At 51.2% G+C, this 23,155-nt stretch overlaps 1 protein-coding gene across 1 annotated transcript; it reads right to left on the reverse strand.

Moving 5' to 3' along the window:
* Window positions 1-13,144: 13,144 nt before the first annotated feature.
* On the reverse strand, window positions 13,145-14,654 carry ZNRF4 (zinc and ring finger 4; the record flags this gene model as incomplete). Its single annotated transcript, XM_079701455.1, has 2 exons — window positions 13,145-14,364; window positions 14,491-14,654. The coding sequence occupies 2 exons, from the start codon at window positions 14,652-14,654 to the stop codon at window positions 13,152-13,154; spliced, it is 1,377 nt and encodes a 458-aa protein (XP_079557581.1). The 3' UTR covers window positions 13,145-13,151.
* Between the last annotated feature and the right edge of the window lie 8,501 nt (window positions 14,655-23,155).

Consider the following 23,155-nt stretch of genomic DNA (forward strand, 5'->3'; position numbering starts at 1 on the left):
AGGTCTGATGGGAGCAGAGGAGGGAAAGGCCACCCAATGATCCTGCTGCAACTCACCACTCCGGCTCATTTAGTGCCTACTATGGGCCAAGCGGTGTGCAGGAACCAAAACTCTGCCTCCCCCCAGACTCAGTACCTCTGGAATCTGTTGGCTCCAAAGTATATCTCAACCTCATCCACTTCTCACTCTTTCCATGGCTGCAACCCTGGTCTGGCTCCACCATTACTCATCTGGACCAGCACAGTCCCCTCCACCCTGGCCCCCCAGCTCCCGCCCTGGTCCCCCACAGGCTGTCTCCCCAAAGCAGCCAGAGGGTACCTGTGAGCACCTGAATCAGGTCCAGCCCGTCCTCTGTCCACAGACATCCAGGGCTCCCATCTTCCTTGGGGTAAAAGCCCAAGTCCTCCCCACAATTCCCAAAGCCCTGCAGGACCTGCCCCCCGCCCCGGTCCCCTCCCTGCCCTCACCTCCTCCCTCTCCTCTCCTCACTCACTCTGTCCAGCCACGTGACCCTCCTCACTGTTCCTCCAACACACCAGGCATGGTGCTGCCCCAGGACCTTTGCACTGGCTATTCCCTCTGCCAGGAATGCTATTCCCTCAGATCTTCTAATAGCTTCTTTTTATTCTGTCTAAACATCACCTCCTCAGGTGAGCCTTCCTTGATCGTTGGGCTAAAGTAGCATCCAACTTACTCTCCTCCCACCTTTGCCCCTTGCTTTTATTTTCCTCACAGCATTGGGGTCCTCTGAAATGGCTGTTTTTCTGTTTATGTTTGTTTTCCTCACCAGACCTTAAGGTCCAGTAAGCTGGGCCAAGGCTTGCCTTGGTCCGTCTCATATCTCCAGTACCTAGCACAGGGCCTGGTACACAATAAATGCTTAATATGTGCTTGTTGGCTGACTGAATGGGCCTCTTCAGCACCTCCCCGTTTGTGGGGACTTTTATGGACCCCATTTCACACCGTGGGAAACAGGCTCAGAGAGGTGCAACCTGCAGGTGCTGCAGAGGCGTCGATGGCTGGAGGGTGTGTCCTGGGACTCAGTCGGTTGAATGGTAGTGTCTCAGGCACAGACCAGCAAGCTGAGGTCCTATTTGACAGGGTTGGGGGGTGGGGTCTGTTCATGCCGTCTTGGGGACACTGTGTGTGCGCGTTTATGAGGGAGGGGGCTCCTAACCTGGGGGTGTTCTAATTTATTGGTGGAGGAACCCTCTCAGTTACCTTCAGCTTCCCCCCTAAAATCGGCCTCGGGTTGGCCAGGCAAGGGGACCCGCGTGGGGAGCGACACGAGTAAAGGGCATCACGCTTATTATAAAAACTCACAGCTCCGAACAAAGTGCAAATCCCTCTCCCACGAGCTCCCTCGTCTTCCCTTACCTTCCCTTCCCCTGCCCCCCTTTCTCCTTCCTCCTCCGTCAACACCCTCCCCGCTGGCCCCAGAAAGAGCATCCCGGTCCCCAAGAGCTAGCGCCGGTCTCCCGCCCACGGGAACCCACAGCCAATGGCCGCGCTGCCTGATGAGGTAATGCGTCCCCCTCCGCGTTCCCATTGGCCAGCCTGGAGGCCTTTCTCTTGTCGCCCCCCCAGGAAAACTCAGACCTTGTGAGGCATGGTCGGGGGGTCCCTGAAGCCTCTGGGCACCTGCACTCCCCTCCTAGCTGTGGGACCTCCATCTGCTCCTGCACGTCTGTGGGCTCAGGCCCTAGCGAGAAGGGGAAGGCTGGACTTAGAGACCCCTGCCCGCCTCACTCTGCTCCCAGGGGCGCCCAGTCCTCCCGTCTGCGCAGGAAAGATAGAAGACTCCCCCCACAACCCCGACCCAGCCCCCAGCAATCAAAAGACCCCAGAGCTTTGATTGACCTTTCAGGACAATTGCACATTAATTGAGCGCCCACTGTATGCCAGCCTGGGACCCACTGGGGATACTGCGGTGGTGAAATCGCACCCAGGTCCCTGCCCTCTGGGCTCACAGAATGAATAATGGGGAAGAGGGACAGAGCACCAGGCGGTCCCCTCTCCTTCCCCCTCTAGCCCATGCGGCTGTAGACTGAGGGCAGAAAGAGTACGCAGGGGCCGGCCGTTTCCTGGCAGCCAGGCTGCGCTGTCAGCACTGCCAAGCCTGGCAGGGATGGCAGAGGCGGTGGAGGGGGAGGCAAGGGCGGGGGCTCCCCTCTTAATTATCTTGTTCACTTGTTTATTTACTGGAAGCTTGGGCGCGTTGCGGGCTGTGCCTTCCTGTTCACTGTGTATTCATTCAACAAACATTTATTTGATTCTGCCCCTCCCCCCACGACTGGTTCTGGTTTTATATACTTATTTCTTCCTCCTTTATCACCCTCCCCACCCGGAACCGTTCTAATAGGCTTTTTTTTTTTTTTTTTTTTTTTTTTTTTTGTGGGCGTTCTTGAGACTAGATAAGGTTGTTTTGTCTGCCTGTGTCTCTTTTTTCTTAACTTTCTTTTTGAGATGGAAAGCACAAATCTTAACTGTACAGCTGGATGCACTTTTGCCCAAGCACACACATCCCCGTGGTCAGCACCCAGAGGGAGGGGTAGAACCAGGGCCAGGGGGTTGGGGGACCGCAGTGGAGGTGAGTCTTACAAGTGCAAGGTCAAATCTCATCTTTATCTGAAATTTTGATATTTTGTTCATTCTAGATTTTGTTTTGGCATTCATTTTGGTTTTTCCAAATATTGCAGTCAAATGTTACTTACTTTGATTGCTGAGTTTTGCTGTGCTCCCTTAAATTTTGTCCCTCAGGACTGTGCCTTCCTCACCTTACCCTATTTCTGACCCTGTATAGAACATTCCACCACCAGGAAGGCTTGGGGGGAGGAGGATACCCCCAGTGTCTACTCCCCTCCCCCAAGGTAATTTTCTACTCTCCATCATCACAGTTTAGTTTGCCTATCTTTATTTCTTTTAACAAGGTTTTGTTTTGTTTTTTTAAATAAATTTATTTACTTATTTTTGGCTGCATTGGGTTTTCGTTGCTGTGCGCGGGCTTTCTCTAGTTGCGGCGAGCGGGGGCTACTCCTCGTTGTGGTGTGCGGGCTTCTCATTGCAGTGGCTTCTCTTGTTGCGGAGCACGGGCTCTAGGCGCGCAGGCTCAGTAGTTGTGGCACTCGGGCTCAGTAACCACCTCAATAGATATTCAGCTGTTCCATCACCCCCAGAAAGCTCCCTCGGGGCATGTGTTTTTAATTTACAAAGAGCGGGGAGGGGAGGAGCATGAGACATCTCACTTTTTTTCTTGTTTTCTGAGCTTTCTGCTTTGTTTTGAAGTCCCATCCATGTGTCTTAAAATGAACATCTTTGTCTATTATAACTTTCTTGGGGATGACTCCCCATAATCCTCATTCTCCTGAGTCTTCTCCAGTTTATTTAATTATTTTAAAACTGAATAGCTAGTGGCTTAATAAACTATATGGGAAAAGAATCTGAAAAAGAACGGATATATGTATATGTGTAACTGAATCACTTAGCTGTACACCCGAAACTAACACCACATTGTAAATCAACTATATTCCAATATAAAATAAAAATTAAATTAAAAAATAGCTAGCGACGACTTGCTGTGGCCTGGTGACATTCCAAGCACTTTATATCTATTAAATATAAACACTATATATATATATATATATATATATATATATAAACAAAGTTATCTAATCCTGTCCCACAACAGCATCACAAATTAGATACTTATCATCCCCATTTTAGAGATGGAAAAACTGAGATACAGAAAGGTGATGTCCCCTGCTCCCATCCCAGAGTTCCAAAGTGGACAGAGCTGGGCTTTGAACCAGGCCCTGTGGCACCCCGGACTCCTGATCATGGCACACGCTGCCTCCACACTCCTGGCAGGTAAAAGCAGTCAACAAAGATCAGCCACAGGCCCACACTCCCTCTCCCATAATTCCAACACCTAAAAAGCTCCAAAAATAGAAAATTTTCATCGGATGACTCTAAAACTCATTGAGAATCAAGAGTTAATAGCCTTTGGGAATTCCCTGGGGGTCCAGCGGTTAGAACTCCACGCTTCCACTGCAGGGGGCGCGGGTTTGATCCCTGGTCAGGGAACTAAGATCCTGCAAGCTGCATGGCGTGGTCAATTGAAAAAAATAAAGAATTAATAGCCTTTGATTTTTACTAAGCTTTATTTATCCCATTTATTGTATGTATGCATGTGTGTGTGTGTATATATATATATTCTATCTACTGTTACTGTGTTTCATTGGGAAGGGAGAATGGGCTGCCCCAGGCCCTGCTGGAGGATGTTATTAATATATGCTGAGTACACCTTAATAGCGTCCTAAAATCTAGGACTATCTGAATTCCAAAACACATCTGGCCCCAAGGGTTTCAGATGAACTCTATTATTAGTTACTATTATTTATCAAGCCTACTGTGTGCCACCAATTCATTTAGGCAGTGGGGACACCGTAGTGACAAAGGCAGACCCAGCCCTCACAGAGTTCACAGTTCAGTAGGGAAAGAGGACAGATGTGGTGCTGGGTGGTTACAACACTGGGTGATTGGGCCCATTGCGGGGGAAGCACAGACCTGGTGGGGGCCCAGAGGAAGAACTTGACTCAGGCTGAGGCATTCAGAGAGGCTTCCTGGAAGACGTGATGCCTGAGTGAAGACCTGAAGGGGAAGAAAGGGATAGTAGGGGAGGGAGGACAGGGTATTCCTGTCCATAAGCAGAAAGTACAGCTTGTGCAAAGGCCCTGAGGTGCTCCAAGGGCCTGAAAACTGTCCTGTGAGCCTTCAAAATATCCTAGGAAGACCAAGAACACAGAGGTCCATGTTGGCTTTCCTGCCTGCCTGGTGAGGCTCCCATAACCCTCCTCTGACCCCAGGGTGCTGGGGCTTGAGCCTCTGCAGCTCCTGGGCATCTGGCAGTCACATCACTGGTCTCCCCTGGGATCTCCTGGGGCTCAACTCTGCAGCCGTCAGGACCTGATTACACTGTAACAAGTATGGGCACCATTCACCCCATCCTTGATGCTAGGGAGACCTCCCCAGGGGAGACTGGAGTGCAGAGGCCTGAGCTGGGGGCTCACTCCATCCAACCATGCTCCCTGGGCCTTAGCAATTGGCCTGTATGAGGCTGCAGACTTTTTTTTTTTTTTGGAAAAAGACTTCACTCTGTGCAAATCTGGCATCTTTGTGGATCAATTGTCCATTTCTTCTACTTCTGGGTCAGAGATCCAGGAATCTGCTGCTCCCTTATTTCCCTTTCTCTTACCCTTCCCCCTCCATATCATATACAACAGTCCCCCCTTATCCAGGGGGAAACGTTCCAAGACCCTCAGTGGATGCCTGCAACCTCGGAGAGTACAAAACCCTATATATACTATGTTTTTTCCTATACATACATACCTATAATAAAGTTTTTAATACAATTGTTAAAGGTTACACTCCATTTATAGTTATTACAAAATATTGGCTATTGATAAATTAGGCACAGTTAGAGAATATCCAAGTTGCCAGAATCACTACGCTTGCACTTTGCAGCCACCATGAAGTAAAATAAGGGTTACTTGAACACAAGCCCTGCAATAACATGACAGTCAACCTGATTACCTAGACAGCTACTAAATCATGAGCAGGTAGGAGATGCTGAACAAAGGAATAATTCAAGCCCCGGGCGGGACAGAGGGGGACTGTGCAAGATTTCATCACGTGGCTCAGAACGGCAGCAATTTAAAACTTATGAATTGTTGATTTCTGGAAATTTCCATTTAATATTTTCAGACCTTGGTTGATGGCAGGTAGCTGAAACCATGGAAAGCAAAACCACAGATAAGGGGGAACTACTACAATCCTGTCACCTGTGCCTGCAAAATCTATCCCAGATCGGCCCACTTCTGTCCCCTCCTCTGTCTCCACCTGGTCCAGCCCCCATCATGACTGGTCCTGCCTCAGGGCCTTTGCACTGGCTGTTCCCTCTCCCTGAATGCTCTTCCTCCAGCTGTAATAACCTCATCTATTTCCTTTGCTTTTAAAAATGTATGTCAAGGGACTTCCCTGGTGGTCCAGTGGTTAAGACTCTGTGCTCCCAGTGCAGGGCACAGGTTCGATCCCTGGTCGGGGAACTAAGATCCTGCATGCCACGCAGCACGGCCAAAAAAAAAAAAAAAAAAAGTATGTCAAGGATGTAAGTTCCAAGAAGGCAGTGACTGTGCCTACCATGGTCACTCTTGGGTCTCTAGCTCCTAACACAGTTTCTGGTACACAATAGGTGCTCAATAAAAATTTCTTCACAATGGAAAGGAATTTTTTTGGAAATACATTGAACCTCAGAAAGCAGCCTGGTTGTATTCCCAAGTCCGGGGTGGGAGCACTTGGCCACAGACACTTGATAGAGATTTAGAAAAGGAAAAAAAAAAGCCTCCAAATTTTGGTTGCCTCCCTCTGCCTTTAATTATTTTGTCGACAAGGCTCACAATTCAGCAAGTCAAGGTGGCATTTGAGAGGGACGGTTCCCTTTAGTGTAGCTGACAGCTAATTTGTGGGAAGTTTAATTACAGGCGGCGTTAATTAACTGGCAGAGTGCTGGGCAAGGAAGGCAGCCATCTGTTCCTAAAAGTGTCCTCCCCTCCTGGGCCTGGCTGGGATGCTGGGAGGGGTGGGCTAGGAAGAGGACAGGGCGTGGGGAGGAGGTGGAGACAGAGGAGGAGGGTCAGGTGATGAATCACAACCTTCACAACCTCCCTTCCAGATGCCATCAGGGCTGAGATCTGGGCAGCCAGCCTCCCTGTGGCCCGCACCATCTTGCAGCTGCCTCCAGTGGTTGCTGGGAGTTCCTTGGAATCTGCTTCTCACTGGTTGTATCATAAGGAGCAGAGGGTGTGGAGCAGAAGGGGTGACGAACACACTATCCTCAGGTCACATTGGAGTGGACTGGCACCCGCCAAAGGAGGTTGGAGGAGGAGCTGGGTCAGAGCCAGGGGTGAGGGATGCCCTAAGCAGCCTGAACTGGGAGTGGGGGGATCACTCTGCCTCTCATTCCACCATTCACCCAGCTTTGTCCCTTCTCAGCTATCTACCCTGCGGCAAGCCACTTAACTTCTCTGGGCCTCCGTTTTCTCATCTGGAAAATAGGATTGACTATAATAGGACCCAATTCCATTTGTCTTTCTAGAATAGTTGAGCCCAAGCATTTTCAGGCTGCTGAAGGCAGCTTTGTTATGAACTTGAAGTTTCATTACTTGTTATTACTAAAAATATGTATGCATATTGAGGAGGGTGTGTGTCCAATAAAGTTGAGAGCCCTTGGGCCTTGTAGGACTCTGGGTCCTTGCCTATGCTGTTCCCTCCTCCTGGAACACCCTTCCCAGCCCTGCCCAATTGCTTCTGTTCTATCCCTCAGGTCTTGAGGTAGATGCCCTCTGCCCGAGAAGCCTTCTCTGACCCTCCAGGCTGGGGTAAGTGCCCCTGTGGACCCTCACAGCACCTGTGCATCCCCCATCACCCCTGAGTCATACTGTCACTGCTTTGTCATGGCCCATTCCTCCCACTAGACTGGGAGTCCCATGCTGGCAGGGACTGTGTCTGTCTTGGTTACTGCTATGTCTAGTGTGCCCAGCACAGGCTTGAACAAGTAGTCGGTCAGCACCAACTGTTGTACAGACAGACAGCTGGAGCCATGACCCACACACCGGGAGGTGGTGGGCAGCAGAATGCAGAATCCAATGTTAGAGCCATTTAAAAAGGGACAAAATAGAGCCATTTGAAGAGACGTGGATGGACCTAGAGACTGTCATACAGAGTGAAGCAAGTCAGAAAGGGAAAAACAAATATTGTATAATATCGCTTATACGTGCAATCTAGAAATGGTAGAGATGAACTTATTTGCAAAGCAGAGTAGGGTCACAGATGTAGAGGACAACTTATGGTTACCCAGGGGGGAAGAGGGGGATAAATTGGGAGATTAGGATTGACATATATACACTACTATGTATAAAATAGATAACTGGGACTTCCCTGGCAGTCCAGTGGTTAAGACTTTGCCTTCCAATGCTGGGGGTACAGGTTCGATCCCTGGTCGGGGAGCTAAGATCCCACATGCCTTGTGGCCAAAAAGCCAAAACATAAAACAGAAGCAATATTGTAACAAATTCAATAAAGACTTTAAAAATGGTCCACATCAAAGAAAAATCTTAAAAATAAATAAATAAAATAAAATAGATAACTAATAAGGACCTACTGTATAACACAGGGAACTCTACTCAGTGCTCTGTGGTGACTTAAATGGGAAGGAAATCTGAAAAAGAGTGGATATATGTATACGCATGACTGAGTCACTTTGCTGTACAGCAAGAAACTAACACAACATTGTAAAGCAACTATATTTCTATAAAAATTAATATATAGGGCTTCCCTGGTGGTGCAGTGGTTAGGAATCTGCCTGCCAATGCAGGAGACACAAGTTTGAGCCCTAGTCCAGGAAGATCCCACATGCCGTGGAGCAACTAAGCCCATGAGCCACAACTAGTGAGCCTGTGCTTTAGAGCCTGCAAGCCACAAATACTGAAGTCCTTCCGCCTAGAGCCCATGTTCCGCAACAAGAGAAGCCACCGCAATGAGAAGCCCATGCACTGCAACTAAGAGTAGCCCCTGCTCGCTGCAACTAGAGAGAGCCAGTGTGCAGCAACGAAGACCCAACGCAACCAAAAATAAAATAAAATAAATTTTAAAAATTAATATATTAAAAAAAACAAAGTTAGAGCCATTTAAAAGTGGAGGGGGGCTTCCCTGGTGGCACAGTGGTTGAGAGCCCGCCTGCCGATGCAGGGGACGCGGGTTCATGCCCCGGTCCAGGAAGATCCCACATGCGGCAGAGAGGCTGGACCCGTGAGCCATGGCCGTTGAGCCTGCGCGTCCGGAGCCTGTGCTCCGCAACGGGAGAGGCCACAACAGTGAGAGGCCCGCGTACCGCAAAAAAAAAAAAAAAAAGGGGGGGGGGAGGGGACTGTCTCGGGTGCAGGAGTGTGGCCCTGGGAAGGCTACATCCTCTTTCAGAGTCAGTTTCTTCCTCTGGAAAATGGGACCGGATGCAAGGAGTCAGTGCCGGAAAGAGCATGGCGCAGCACCCGCCATGCCGCGTGTGCTCCGTAGTCATGCTGGTGGCTACTGTTATCCTTGAGTCCACCCCCATCACTGAGGTTGGTCCCCTTCCTCTGAGCCTCAGTTTCCCCATTTGGCCATACTCCCCCTTAGACAAACACAGCCAGGGCATGTCCTGGATGGACAAGAGGCAGCGTCTGCTGGTGCTTACCTAAAGCAGCAGTCAAGGCGGGGCCGATGGGGCTGGCACAGGCTGGCCTCACTAAGCTGGCCGTCCTTAGCAGCACCCGGCTTTCCCGGAGGCGGCTGGAGAAGGGCCCAGACCTGGCTGTGGGGAGACTGAGGAGGCTGGGATGATGCTGAGGCCTCTTCTCAGAGGGTACTGTGGGCAGGGACCTCTGTGTACACTTATTAAGCACCCACTGGATGCCAGACTAGGCTGCCTGGGGTCTTTGCCCATGCTGTTCCAGCTGCCAGGTTCACTTTTCCTTTTCACGGTGCTGATCCCTGCCCTTTCTGCTCTCAGTCTAGAAGACACTGCTTGCAGCAAGCCTCCCAGATTCTCTGGGTTGGGTCAGGCACCTCCCTTTGGGTTAACACAGTGCCTATGATTCCCCCATCACAGCACTGATCACCCAATATTATAGCTGGGCTGTAGGCAGGTCACTTAGTCAATCAACAAATACTAACAGTGTCAGGCACTGTGTATGCTTGGGGAACCCTGCAGGGCAGGTACTGTTACTGCCCCCATATTACAGATGGGAAAATCGAGGCCCAGAGAGGTTTAATAGTGGAAAGAAGCCATGTGGCCTGGGGCCTGGAGCACAGTAGGGCCTCAGTAAGAGCTGGGTTTCATCCCTGGTAACGGTGAGCTCATTCCTTCCGCTGGCATGGTCGTGAGAAAGGTCATCTCTCTGGTGAACCAGGATGTGCCTGCTCCCCTGTGGTGCCTGTGACCTTGAAGGATGCTCAGGCTTAGAGGTGTGGGGATTCATTCATTCAGTCATTCATTCATTCACTTATTCAACAAACATGTATTGGACAGCTCTTGTGGACCAGTGGCAGGCATGCTGGCCACCCCAAATATCTGTTCTCTCTTCCATGGTAGTAGAACCCCTGGCTTTCAGCTGGACCGTTGACCATTCAGAATAAAGACTACATTTCCCAGCATCCTTTTAGGCAAGTGTGGCCACATGGCTAAGTTCTGGCCAATGGGGTGTGAGCAGAAGTGGTGTATGGGGTTTCTGGGGAAGTGTCCTTAAAGGGAGAGGGCGAGCCCTTCCTCACCTCTTCCTCCTCATTGACTGGCATGCAGATGTGATGGCTAGAGGTCAAGCAGCTGCCTTGTCCCATGAGGAGAAGGTCACTTGCTAAGGATGTGGAACAATAAGATAAAAGGAACCCGGGCCCTGGACACCGTGGAGCCTCCATGCTATCCCAGGACTGACTACTCAAGTTCATGAGCAAATAACTCTCTGTGCTTAAGCTGCTCTGGGCAGGTCTCAGATCCCATGGCCAACTCCAAGCTTGACTGCTACACACGTTCCTCCCTGTCTCCACTTCTCCATCCTCATCCCAGCCCATGTCTGCTGGACAGAGAGGCCTGTCCCTGCTTGGCAGCTCTGGCCTTCCACAGCTCTTGGCAGCTTTGGGCCATCCACAGGGACCAAGGCAGTGTCCTCTGGATAGTGCAGCTTCCGTTTGCGGCCTTAGGGCCATCAGGCTAGGAGCAAAGTCCCTCAAAAGGTGGGTGGGAGGTCTTTACCATCTCCCAAGCATCCTGTGCAAGGACCTCTGCCCATGTCTCTGTGCCCCTGCCCACCCCATACACACCAGAGCTGTGACCAGCAGCCCACTCTTTGCCATCATCCATCCAAGAAGAGACCCCCTTCCTCTGAACTACCTTGGAGGTTCCCAGCTATGTAGTGAAGTGCAGACCGCAAAGCACAAGTGAAGAACACTCCCGTGTGTGAAAAAGAAGACATTTGACTAAACACAGACATTCCCTCATGAATCCACCAAGACCAGACTACCAGGTCCAAATCCCACTATCACCCGTACACTGTGCCCTCTGAGAAATTCTATATAGTATTCCCTCCTGGACCTTGCTGACCATGCTTGCCTCAAGTCTAGCATCTGCCCCTTATTCATTGCCTAGAAGACCCCCTTCACTGGTCCAACCCTTCTGAGAAGAGCATGCACTGGGACCTGAAGAGACACCTTATCTGTCCGCCATAAAGTTAAACCACATCTGAGCTGGTCTCTGAATTCAACTACAAATTAACAGAAGCTACGGGGGATGGAGGCATCTGTGAAATGACACCACAGGGACACCCAATCAGCAAAACCCAGATCCGGGACCTCTGTGCAGGGTGAATGACCTGGTGGCCTCAAATAAACAAATTGCAAGGAAAATTTGAGAGAGAAAGATGGCAAGAGAAGCTCTCGATTAACAGAGACTTAGGAGACCATCAGCAGTAACCCTAGACTCTATCTAGATCCTGATTCAAAGAGCCTAAAAAAAATTGTATATTGTAAACGTGCACATTTCCATGTGCTCCCTAGGTGGGTTTTTTTTTTTTTTTGCGGTACACGGGCCTCTCACTGTTGTGGCCTCTCCCGTTGCGGAGCACAGGCTCCGGATGCACAGGCTCAGCGGCCATGGCTCACGGGCCCAGCCTCTCTGCCGCATGTGGGATCTTCCCAGACCGGGGCAGGAACCTGTGTCCCCTGCATCGGCAGACAGACTCTCAACCACTGCTCCACCAGGGAAGCCCCACCTAGGTGGATATTTGATGCTATTTAGGAATCATTATTCTGGACATGATACAGGAGTTTGCGGAGTTTTTTAAGGGGTCTTATCTTATAAAGCAGGGTCTCTCCCCTCAGCACTGTGGACCTGCAGGCCAGATCATTCTCTGAGGTGAGGCCATCCTGGGCGCTGTGGGGTGTGGAGCAGCCTCCCTGGTCCCACGCCCTTGATGCCAGGAGCCAACCCCAGTCATGACAACCACAGATGTCCCCAGACACTGCCCAGTGTCCCCAGGGGACAACATCCCCACCCCAGCTGAGAACTACTGCTTTAGAGACACAAATTGAAACATTTACAGATGAAAAAGCATCTGGGATTTGCATCAAAATAGCGAGAGAGGAGGAAGAATAGAGGAGACCAGAGTGGCCAGTAGATAATCATTGAATCGGAGTGATGGGTACACGTGGGGAGGGTCATTATTCCATTCTTTCTACTTGGGTGTGTTTGACACTTTCCATTATAAATAGTTGAAATGCTGGGGAAATTCAAATTAAATCCATAGTTCAGTTCATCGGAACCTACCCAAGGTGCTCTCTCCATTGAATCAAAAGTGCTATGCTGATGTAAAACATGAACACTCAGGAGAAGCTGGGCAAGGGGTCCGTGGAAACTATCTCTAGTACCTTTGCAACTTTTCTGTAAAGCTAAAATTATTCCAAAGTAACAAGTTTATTTTTTGTTTAAGGTTTAAATGAATAATAAGCATATGGGGGCTTCCCTGGTGGCGCAGTGGTTGAGAGTCCGCCTGCCAATGCAGGGGACACGGGTTCATGCCCCGGTCCGGGAAGATCCCACATGCCGCTGAGCGGCTGGGCCCATGAGCCATGGCCGCTGAGCCTGCGCATCCGGAGCCTGTGCTCCGCAACGGGAGAGGCCACAACAGCGAGAGGCCCGCGTACCGCAAAAAAAAAAAAAAAAAAAAAAAAAAAAAGCATATGGGAAATCAGCCGCTCCTGTGCCCAGTATTGGAACGGAGGCACAGGGGCCCCGTCGCAGGGCCACCAAGGACATCATGCACACAGCAGCCCTGAGAATACCATGCCCCCCGCCCCCATATACCCTCACTCGCCCACAGATGCCAGGAGCCAGCCTTAGGCTCAGCTTGCCACACGCGTGGCATGAGGGGCCGGTCTGCCCCACAGCAGCCAGGGCAAGAATCCACTTTCAAACCCACTTTATTATCTAGTCTCCAGACTAGAAACACTCCTCACTTCTACCCTCCCCCCCCCCCCCAATCTCTGCCAGACAGGGGCGGCAGGCCTCAGAGGGGTTCTGGGGGCCCCTCCAAGGATTCGTTGGTCTCAGCTGTCCCCACGGAGGTGGCACTCCAGCGGCGGCGGACACTGGCTTGGGTCAGCAGGTCCAGCCTCCGGGAGCGCAGCTGGATCTGGATGGCCCAGATCAGGGGACGGTGACCAGGCAGCGAGGGGTCCTCCTCGTCCCCATAGCTGCCGATGGTGGAGCTAGAGCCGTCCTCCGTGCTGGCCACTGACTGCTTGCATACAGGGCAGGAGCGCCGGGCGGGCTGGGAGAACCAGGGGTCGATGCACTTGCAGTGGTAGGTATGGGAGCAGGGAAGGATCTTGAGCTGGTCACCTTCCTCGTATTCATCCAGGCAGATGGCACACAGGTCGTGAAGCCTCGTGAAAGTGCTCACCTGGGCCCTCTGGCTGGCCCGCGCCTTGACCACTGGCCCGCGGGCCCACCAGGCCCACAGCCAGTTCCGTAGATACCGTAGGATGAAGAAGGTGGTCGTGAGCAGGGCCAGGGTGCAGCCCAGCATCCAGGAGATGGCCAGCATGTGGTGACAGTCCAGGCCCCGGAAGGGCAGGTGGTCGGGGAGCGGGAGGACGTGGGCCAATTTGTCGCAGCGCACGATGACCCGCAGGTCCCGGGAGGTGGCCTCGCCCACGAACACTGAGGGGATGGTGATCTGGCGCCGCAGGTCCTCGTAGACATGGGCCATGAACACCAGGTTGTCAGAGCACACGTTGTACACAGTGGCCGCCTGGAAGCTGGCCCGCTGGGCGTGCAGCACCTTGAGGTCAAACGTGAAATTGTACCGGCGGATCAGCACGACGGTACCCAGGGAGCCGTTGCCCGGCCGCGGGCCCTGGATGGGATGGCACGCGTTGGTCGGTCTGGCCTCCATCAGGTAGCCCTGCACGCCTTCGGGGGCTAGGGGCACCCCGAACAGGGCCGGCAGGTCCGCAAAATCCACGGTGCTTGAGTTACCATCCAGCACGGCTCGCACCACAGGCTGTGTGGGCACCAGCAGCCCCAGAAGGATGAGTGAGACCCTGACTACCCCCAGGGCCAGGACTGGCCAGGGCTGCCCCATGGCCAGCCCCTCCTTCTCTGGCTGCGGTGTGGAGCTAGGTCCCACCGTGGACCACGGACAGGAGGCCTCTAGGCATCTCCAGGATGTCCCAGGGGGCCCGTGGCTGGGGTGTGAATGGAGCTTGAACGGGTGGCTCAGAGGCAGTTAGGCAGAGCAGGAGCCCCCAGAGTTCTAGATCCTCCCGGCCTCTGTGACATCGTCCTGTTACATCCTGGTCCCGAACCCCCCGAACCCCCCACAGAATTCCTGGGGCTCTGACCTGGGGGGCTGGGCAAACTTCGCAAAAACTTCTGGAAGGCTCAGATCATCCCCAGCTCCTGGACCTCGTAAGGCCCAGAGGTGCCACAAAGTGGGCTGGCAGCTGCCCCGCAACCACCCCGTGGCTTGGATCCAGCCCTCACACTCACATTCTGCCAACATCATCTCCCCAAGCCTCCTAGGGACCCACTGAGGAAGGGGCTAATTTTTCCCCCCTTTCGAGATTTTCAGGGGACTCAGACTTGTTCAGGGCACCCTCTGCCCATGAGGTCTTAGAGCCCAAACCCCAAATATCCTCCCTCTCTTCCCCTCGCTCACTCTGCTCCAGACACATGGGTCTCCTTGCTGTTCCTCCAACACACCAGGCCCGGTCCTGCCTTAGGGCCTTTGCACAGGCTGTTCCCTCAGCCTGAAATGCCCTTTCTCCCTGTGATCGGCTCTTTCTCACCCTTCAGGTTCTCAGTTCATATGTCCTCAGAGTCTAACTGACTTGATATGGGGGGAGGGAGAAGTGCCAAGGTCAGGGCTGTGCTGGCAGGAGTGGGTGGTCCAAGTCCTCACCATCTGGTAGACTACCTGCACTGGCTTTATTCTCTCAGGTCAGAGCTTCCTTTCTAGCTGGGTCTCCAGCTGTCCCTCATTCCTCAGCCAGAGGCCTGGCCATCAGCCTCATGACCCCCCACCTCCTCATCCCCAAATCTCCCACCGTGAGTCTGCCACCTGGCTGGGCAGCCTACTCAAACACTGATTCCTTGCTCTGTCATTGACAATCTGTGTGATGCCAGATAAGTCACCTAAGCTCTCTGCGCCCCAGCTTCCAGATCTGTAAAATGGGCGTAATGATGAGGAACCCGTCTTGTAGGACTAGTGGTATGAGAATTAAATGAGAGAATGCCTGATTGGCATTCAGCATAGGGTCTGAATTTTTTCATTCTCCCATAACAGACCTGCCTTCAGTTCACAGCTCTTTCAGTTCATCACCACATGCCAGCCAGGGATATTTCTAAAATCTCAATCCTCTGGTCTCTCCCATGCTCTAAACTCTCCCATGGCTCCCCATTGCCCTTCAGATAAAGCCCACATTCCTTTCTGTGTCCTACAAGCTCTCCCTTGGTCAAGCCCCTGGCAATCTCCAAAGCCTCAATGCTTTTCTTTCTTTTTAAAAAATTATTTGTTTATTTATTTATTTATTTTGGCTGTGTTGGGTCTTCGTTGCTGCACGCGGGCTTTCTCTAGTTGCAGAGAGCGGAGGCTACTCTTCGTTGCGGTGCATCGGCTTCTCATTGCAGTGGCTTCTCTTGTTGCAGAGCGTGGGCTCTAGGCCCATGGGCTTCAGTAGTTGTGGCTTGCAGGCTTTGTTGCTCCTCAGCATGTGGGATCTTGCCAGACCAGGGCTTGAACCCATGTCCCCTTCATTGGCAGGCAGATTCCTAACCACTGTACCACCAAGGAAGTCCCTTCAGTGCTTTTCAGTGCTCTAAATGTGTCATGATTTGCTGACCTCTAGAACTTTGCAAATGCTGTTCCCTCTGCCGGGAACAGAATTCTCTCTCCTCAACCATACTTTGCCAGGCTGTCTACTTATTCTTTAGGCTTTCTCAGTTGGTCTAATACCTCCCAGAGCAGCCCTCAGCCAATGATAGAGAAGAGACACAGGAGTGAAACAGGCAGAAGGCCATGTGACAACAGAGGCAGAGATTGGAAGGATGTGTGTACTAGCCAAGCGATGCCAAGGGTGGCCAGCAACCACCAGGAGCTGGGAGTGAGGCACGGAACAGATTCTCGCTCTGAGCCTGCAAGAAGGAATCAACTGGGCTGATACCTTGATTTTGGACTTCCAGCCTCCAGAACTGTGAGGGAATAAATTTCTGTCGTTTTGAATCCCCTGGTTATGGCAGCTGTAGAAGTGAATGCACGATGGAATCCTCGTCCTAGGGTCTGCATCTGGGTGAGGCCAAAAAAACATGAGGTGTCACCTCACTGAGACTGGAGGGTAAGGATAAAGTTGGTGTAAGGGGGCAGAGAACAGCATGTTGGGGATGCAAATGGCATGTGCAAAGGTCCTGAGGTGAGCGAGAGATATATATAGAGACAGCTGAATGGTTGGATATGACAAGCCATTCAGAGTGGCTAAAAAGAGGGTCTTATTCAAGGATAGGAGAGAGATGGGGGAAGGAAAGGCAGGACCAGACCCAAACCTTGAATGTTGATGGCCTTGGGGTTTACACAGAGAATGATGAGGAGCCATAGAAAGGTTAGATTAGAGGGAGGACATGACTGGATTTTGTTTCCCATTTCTGCTCTCTATATTTCTGCACTGTTTGCATCTTTTACGATGGGAATAAGTTCACTTATTCCTCCTGAAATAAAAAAGAGATTTATGTTTCTGAAAGAACCCTCTGGTTGTTGCGTGGAGGGTGGGTTGGAGAGAGAGAGAAAGAGGTGGAGAAGCCACGGAGGCAGCTGTAGCACCAGGGGAGGGACTGGGGAATGGGATAGAGAGACTAAGAGGGGACTATATCCCTGAATGAGTGAGTGGGTGTGAAGGACAAAAGGGGAGGTGACCATGAACGTCTCCCCCTGGGGCTTACTTCAAGAAAGTCTTGTTTGGTGCTACAGTCTTTAGTGTCTTTCTGGCAATTGCTAATTTCCCTAAGAGACAAGTCCTTGGCCCCGTTGGCATTTTAAAACATCGTTTTGTTTTCTGTGTCTTTGTTTCTTGTGAGTCTCATCCCTTTGTGGCAAGAGATATGGGTTTTTCGTTTACGACTCTCACAAAATTTTCTTTTTAAAGAAAGATAAAATGTAGATCCTTAGGGAGTATTTGGTAAATAAAGGAACAGGTGCATGATAGTAGGGGAAAAGGTCAAGAAAGAGTTCTCCAAAGATGGGCAGTTGATAAATAGGGTGTATTAGTTTCCTAGGGCTGCTGTAACAAAGTACCATAAACTGGGTGGCTGAGAACAGATGTATTATCATGTGCTTCCAGAGGCCAGAGGTCCAAGATCAAGGTGTTGGCAGGGTGGCACTCCTTTTTCTTTTCTTTTTTTTAATTTAAATATTTATTTATTTGGCTGCACCAGGTCTTAATTGCAGCATGCAGGATTTAGTTCCCTGACCAGGGATTGAACCTGGGCCCCCTGCCTTGGGAGCGTGGAGTCTTAACCACTGGACCACCAGGGAAGTCCCAGGTGGCACTCCTTCTGAAGTCTCTTCTGGTGTGCCAGAGAATTAACACCCTGCGGAGCAGCCCAGAAACAATGAAAAATGGAGGTGAGTGGACAAATGCCCCATCTCTCATTCCTCAAATGAGATAACTCTGGGGTGCACATCCCTCACCATCTCCTAGAGTCCCCCAGTGAGACTGGGCCCCAACTGTCCCCATGATAACTTGCTCTTGACAGTGCTTCCTTCATGGGTTGCCTTCCTTTTCCTGTCTCCCTCTTGCCACTCCCCTCCCAGTGTTTTCTGAGATCACTTCCAAAATAAATAACTGGCATTCAAATCCTTGTTTTGAGGTCTGCTCCTAGGCAAACCCAACCTAAGATGCTGCCTGAGAACAGAAGAATGCACAAGAAAGCAGAACAAAGAGACCAGGAGAGACCCAGGTCCTAAAAACATCATTTGAGCACCTCAGTCCATCTGAGCCTGAGGGCCGTACAAACGTGTACCCCTGTTACATGAGCCAGTTATATTCCCCTTTTTGCCTGAGAGAGGGTGTCTATCCCCACACAACAAACCTCATAGGGGAGTGGTGAGTCTTCCAGGACCTCATAGGAGAAGACACTAGGATCAACTGTAAGTTTGATTTTCTTTTTCTGCTTCATGCTGTCTCCTTCCCCAAATATTTCTAGCAAGAACCTACTTTGATGATGCTGGAGGGGACATACCATAGATGACTGGTTCCTCTGACTGTTAGTTATAAAGCACATATCAGATGGGGTGATGAGATGTGCCAGTGTTCACTCTGATTTCTCCAGAAGTCAAAGTCACATCTTCTTCCTTCCTTGGTGCATCTCCTGTAAATTGGATGCTAAACTTGCACATACATGGGTGGGCATGCAGTACACATACCCATCCAGCAGGATTGCGATTCAGGAGACCCGTGTGGCCCCAGGGGGCTGGGGCTTGAGCTGGAGGGGGAGGATGGACTTGGAGGTCTGCCAGGGGTCCTGGATAAATTGCCAGTGAGTCATCCACAGGAAGGCTGCCCTGAGCCCCTCTGTCTCTCTGTTTTTCCTCTCTATGTATCTTTATTTCTGTCTCTCTCTCCCTCCTTCTCTATATTTGTGTCTCAGTCAGGGTTGCTTTTTGTCTTTGCCTCTTTTGTTTCTGCCTCTGTCTCTGTCCCTCTCTCTCTAACTTTCTCTCTGTCTCAGTCTGTCTATGTCTCTGTGTCAATATCTCTATTTGTTACTATCTGATTCTGCTGTAAGTCTTTGTCCTGAGATCTCTGTCTCTCTGTCTGTCCCTGTCTCTCTATGTAAGTTTTTCTTGGTCTCTGTCACCTTGTCCCTGTGTCTCTTTGTCTAATTTACTCTCTTTTCTTGTCTCTCATGCTACTTTCTGTGTGTGTGTGTGTGTGTGTGTGTCTGTCTCTCTGTGTCTTTCTCTGCCTGCCTCTCTCTCATCCCCCACTTCTCAGTCCCACACCTGGCCCACAGCAGATAACCCACAGTGGGTTTTGTCGGCTTGAAAGCAAAGGCACATCTCTGTGATGTGGTGAGAGAGGGGAGCTGGGTTTAAGGCCCAACACAGCCCTCACTTACTGGCTGAGTCAGTCCCTCCCAGTCTCAGCATCACACCTCCCCATCTGTAAAATGAAGGGCATCAGTGCAGAGCCAACCATCTCTGAACACAATTGCCAATGGACCTTCCCACTGTCTTTTGAGCTTGGGGCTGTGCTTTTTCCTACTTTTCCCAGGAGGAAGCTGGCGTGCAAAGGGGGGACCATCCTCCCCAAGTGCCACAGCTAAGAGAAGAAGGGACCATCTTCCACGCCCCAGGCTCCCCAAACCTCCTGCCCTTGCTGGGCCAGGCATCCAGCTGCCCATCACAGACTTGCTGTCTGAGGTCAGATGGTTTCATGTGTCTTCCCACCTTTCCTCTCCGAGGTCCCAGTTTTATTTTTATTTTTTTTTTGCGGTACGCGAGCCTCTCACTGTTGTGGCCTCTCCCGTTGCGGAGCGCAGACTCAGCGGCCATGGCTCACGGGCCCAGCTGCTCCGCGGCATGTGGGATCTTCCCTGACCGGGGCACGAACCTGTGTCCCCTGCATCGGCAGGCAGACCCTCAACAACTGCGCCACCAGGGAAGCCCAAGGTCCCAGTTTTTCTGATAGAATAATTAAATTTGTGAAGACAGAAAACATTGTTGAGGAGAGGGATCTGTCTGCACAGGACGATGTGCCAGGTGATGGGTACACCGTAGTGACCAAGACAAAACTCCTGAATTTACAGAGATTATATTCTAGCTGAGAGGAGGGGAGATAGCCAGGACACAAATTAACTGAATGAATAAACCATCAACCATCAAAAGAAATAATTTCAAGGTGGGATGTGCTATGAAGGAAATCAAGCAGCATTAGTTGGGGCACTCAGGGAAGGGCTCCCCAAGGTGGGGACATTTGAATGGAAGCCCGAAGTGAGGGAAGGCCTTCGCTTCTAGAACATTCTTGGGATGCCACCAAATCATACTTCATGAGCACCTGGGATTTGTTGATTGGTGTCCTTTCAAATCAAATATTTGCTTATGTACCTGCTGTGTGTGTGCGCCAGGCACTGGGGACACAGGAGCGACCGGGACAGACCCAGCCCCCACCCTCTAGGAGGCTCTGTGCAGCAGAGGAAGAAAAGGTTCAAACAAAAGAATGAGAAAGTTTCACAAGACAATGTGGAGATAAGATAAAGGGTCTAAGTATCCAATCAATGGAAGAATGGTAGAATGTGTGGTTGAAAGTTTAAGGAGAAACAGGCTGGTTACCTATTGTCAAAGTAACCCTCCCACGATATTTACAGATTTGAAAGGTAAGAAGGTAACTTTCCAGGGGGAAATGTGGCGTTGTCCTAACCATGTGATCAAGGTTAACATCACTGAGGATGAGATAGAGCAACTTCCTGAGTCTCTTGACATCCTACACCAAGAAGGATGCAACATAACCCTCATGGGATTCTAGGCAAAAACGCACGAGCCCAGTCCAACCCTGAGCAGACATTGGACAGATCGGAACTGAGGGACCTTCTGCAAAATCCCTGGCCAGTGCTCTTCATAAATGTCAAGGTCATGGAAGACACGGAAAGACTGAGGAAGCGTTCCAGAGTGAAGGACGCCAGGGTGATATGACGATGAGATTCACTGAGTGATCCTGGGTGTGATCCTGGACACTCACGGTAAAACTTCAATAAGGTCTGTAAATTCGTTAGTAATATTGTACCCGTATTACTTTGCTGGTTTTCATCATCTTACCGGATTATATAGGATGTTAACATTAGGGGAAGCTGGGTGGAGGGTATGCAGGAATGCCACTTATATTTCTGCTGCTTTTCTGTAAATCTAAAATTATTCCGAAAGAAAACATTTTTTACATAAACAACCAAAGAGGCTTAAGGCACTAAAATGAAGGACGATGGGGAGGAAGAGGGAGAGGAAGCTGGGGGAGGAGCGGAGCCTGGCCTATATGGGCTCCCTGCAAGCAGCCCTGAGACAGGTTTCGGGTGCAAGCAGTTTATGTGGGAGGTGATCCCAGGAAACCCCAGGAGGGAGTGAGGGAGTGTGGGATGGATGGGAAGAAGCCCATCCAGGGTGCATTCGTGAGTAGGTGACTGTGTTGGGCAGATGGGGCTCAGTCCCACTGGGGACCTCTGCAGAGCATGAACTTCAGAGTTGCCTGGCTCTGGGAATGAGGGAGCTGGGGTACTTACACTCCTGTTCCTGCCGGCCATTGGTTGGGGGCTGCTGGAGGGAATGGCACGAACTCTGAGATACTTCTCACCTGCCATGGGTGTGAGCAGAGCAGGCTCAGGCAGAGAGTCAGAGCTGGGATGCCTGCCAGCAGTGCAGGGAAATGGTGAGGGCCCAGGGGATCTGGACAGGCCAACAGCATTAGCTGAAGAGACTTTACAGCTGCACTGACCAATATGGCAGCCACCATCTACCTGGGCTTATTTCAGTTCATTAAAATGAAATAAAATTAAACATTCAGTTCCTCACTCACACGTGCCACCTGTGCTCCATAGGTGCTCCATAGCCACCTGTGGGTGACTGTGTTTGGTGGCACAGGTCTAGAACGTTCTATTGGACAGCACTGCATTGGAGGATTTTAAGCGAGAGAGTGGCATAATCCAACTGAGGCTCTAGGAAAATCCCTCTGGCTGCTGAAGGAAAACAGTCAGTTGGGGGTAAGGGTGGAAGCCAGCAGCCCAGGAACGAGGCAGGGGCAAGCATGCAAGCTGGAGGTGACGGAGGCTCGGACTGGTGCAGTAGCAGTAGGGGAAGTAGCTGTTTGGAAATGGCATCACCAGTGAGTCCTGACCATTTGGACCTAAGAGGTGAAGGGAGAGGAAGAAGAGGAGCTGAGATCTGGACTCTGCTGTGAGCAGCAGGGGGCGGTGGGAGGCCTGTCCCTCAGATGGGGACCCAGGAGGGAAAGTCAATTCTGGTGCAAATGCTGAGCTTTGTCTGGGCCCTCCAGGGCCTGAAGGGTCAGGGAGAAGTCCAGGGCAACATCCAGTTGGCAGCTGGACTCTAATGGTGGAGGCCTGGGTAAACACAGGAATCTGGGCCCTCGGGCCATTCTGGTCACAGGCCCAGCTGGCAACCACTGGGCCATGATCTAACTTGGCAGGCGGAAGCCAAGCCCCGTCCCCAGGCTCGAAGGCACAGCTTGCCTAAATGCTAACAAGTTTTGCCTCCAAATGGTGGCAGGGTATGCGTGTGTGTATGTGTGTGTTTAATTCTGGAATGAATTTAATTCTAATTCCGCCGACTTTGGGGATGGGAAACAGCTGTCTTAATGAGTTAAACAGTGGGTTTAAAATAGCAAGCATCTGTTCGCAGTCTGAGCTAGCACCTGCTGAAGCTGCTCGGAGGCTCTGGGGCTCACAGTTTGGGGGTCCTGTGGGGATGGTGCAGGACATGGGGTTAGCAGGTCCAAGAAGCAGGTTCAAAGCTGGCCCTGCCACCAGGCAAGTTACCTCCCCCTGGAACTTCTGCTGCTTCATCTGTAAAAACAGGTTCTGTTTACCCACCACACTGAGCCGTACTCTGTGCTAGAACCAGGTGCACAGCTGAGGATGGCTCAGGCTGGTCCTGCGGGGGTGACAGACCCTGAGCACATACCCCCAGACCTTACACGCCTCCTGGCTGTGTGGACTGAATCTCTCCTTGTCTGTTTCCTCATCTGTAAATGGAGATAATAACACTACCCAACGCACAGAGTTGTTTAAAAGTTTAGATGAGGGACTTCCCTGGTGGGAAGTGGTTAAGAATCCGCCTGCCAATGCAGGGGACACAAGTTCGAGCCCTGGTCCGGGAAGATCCCACATGCCGTGGAGCAACTAAGCCTGTGTGCCACAACTACTGAGCTTGCGCTCTAGAGCCCACGAGCCACAACTACTGAGCCCGCGTGCTGCAACTACTGAAGCCTGCGCGCCTGGAGCCTGTGCTCT

The sequence above is a fragment of the Hyperoodon ampullatus genome, assembly GCF_949752795.1.
Source record: "Hyperoodon ampullatus genome assembly, chromosome: 4".
In the NCBI taxonomy this organism is placed as follows: Eukaryota; Metazoa; Chordata; class Mammalia; order Artiodactyla; family Ziphiidae; genus Hyperoodon; species Hyperoodon ampullatus.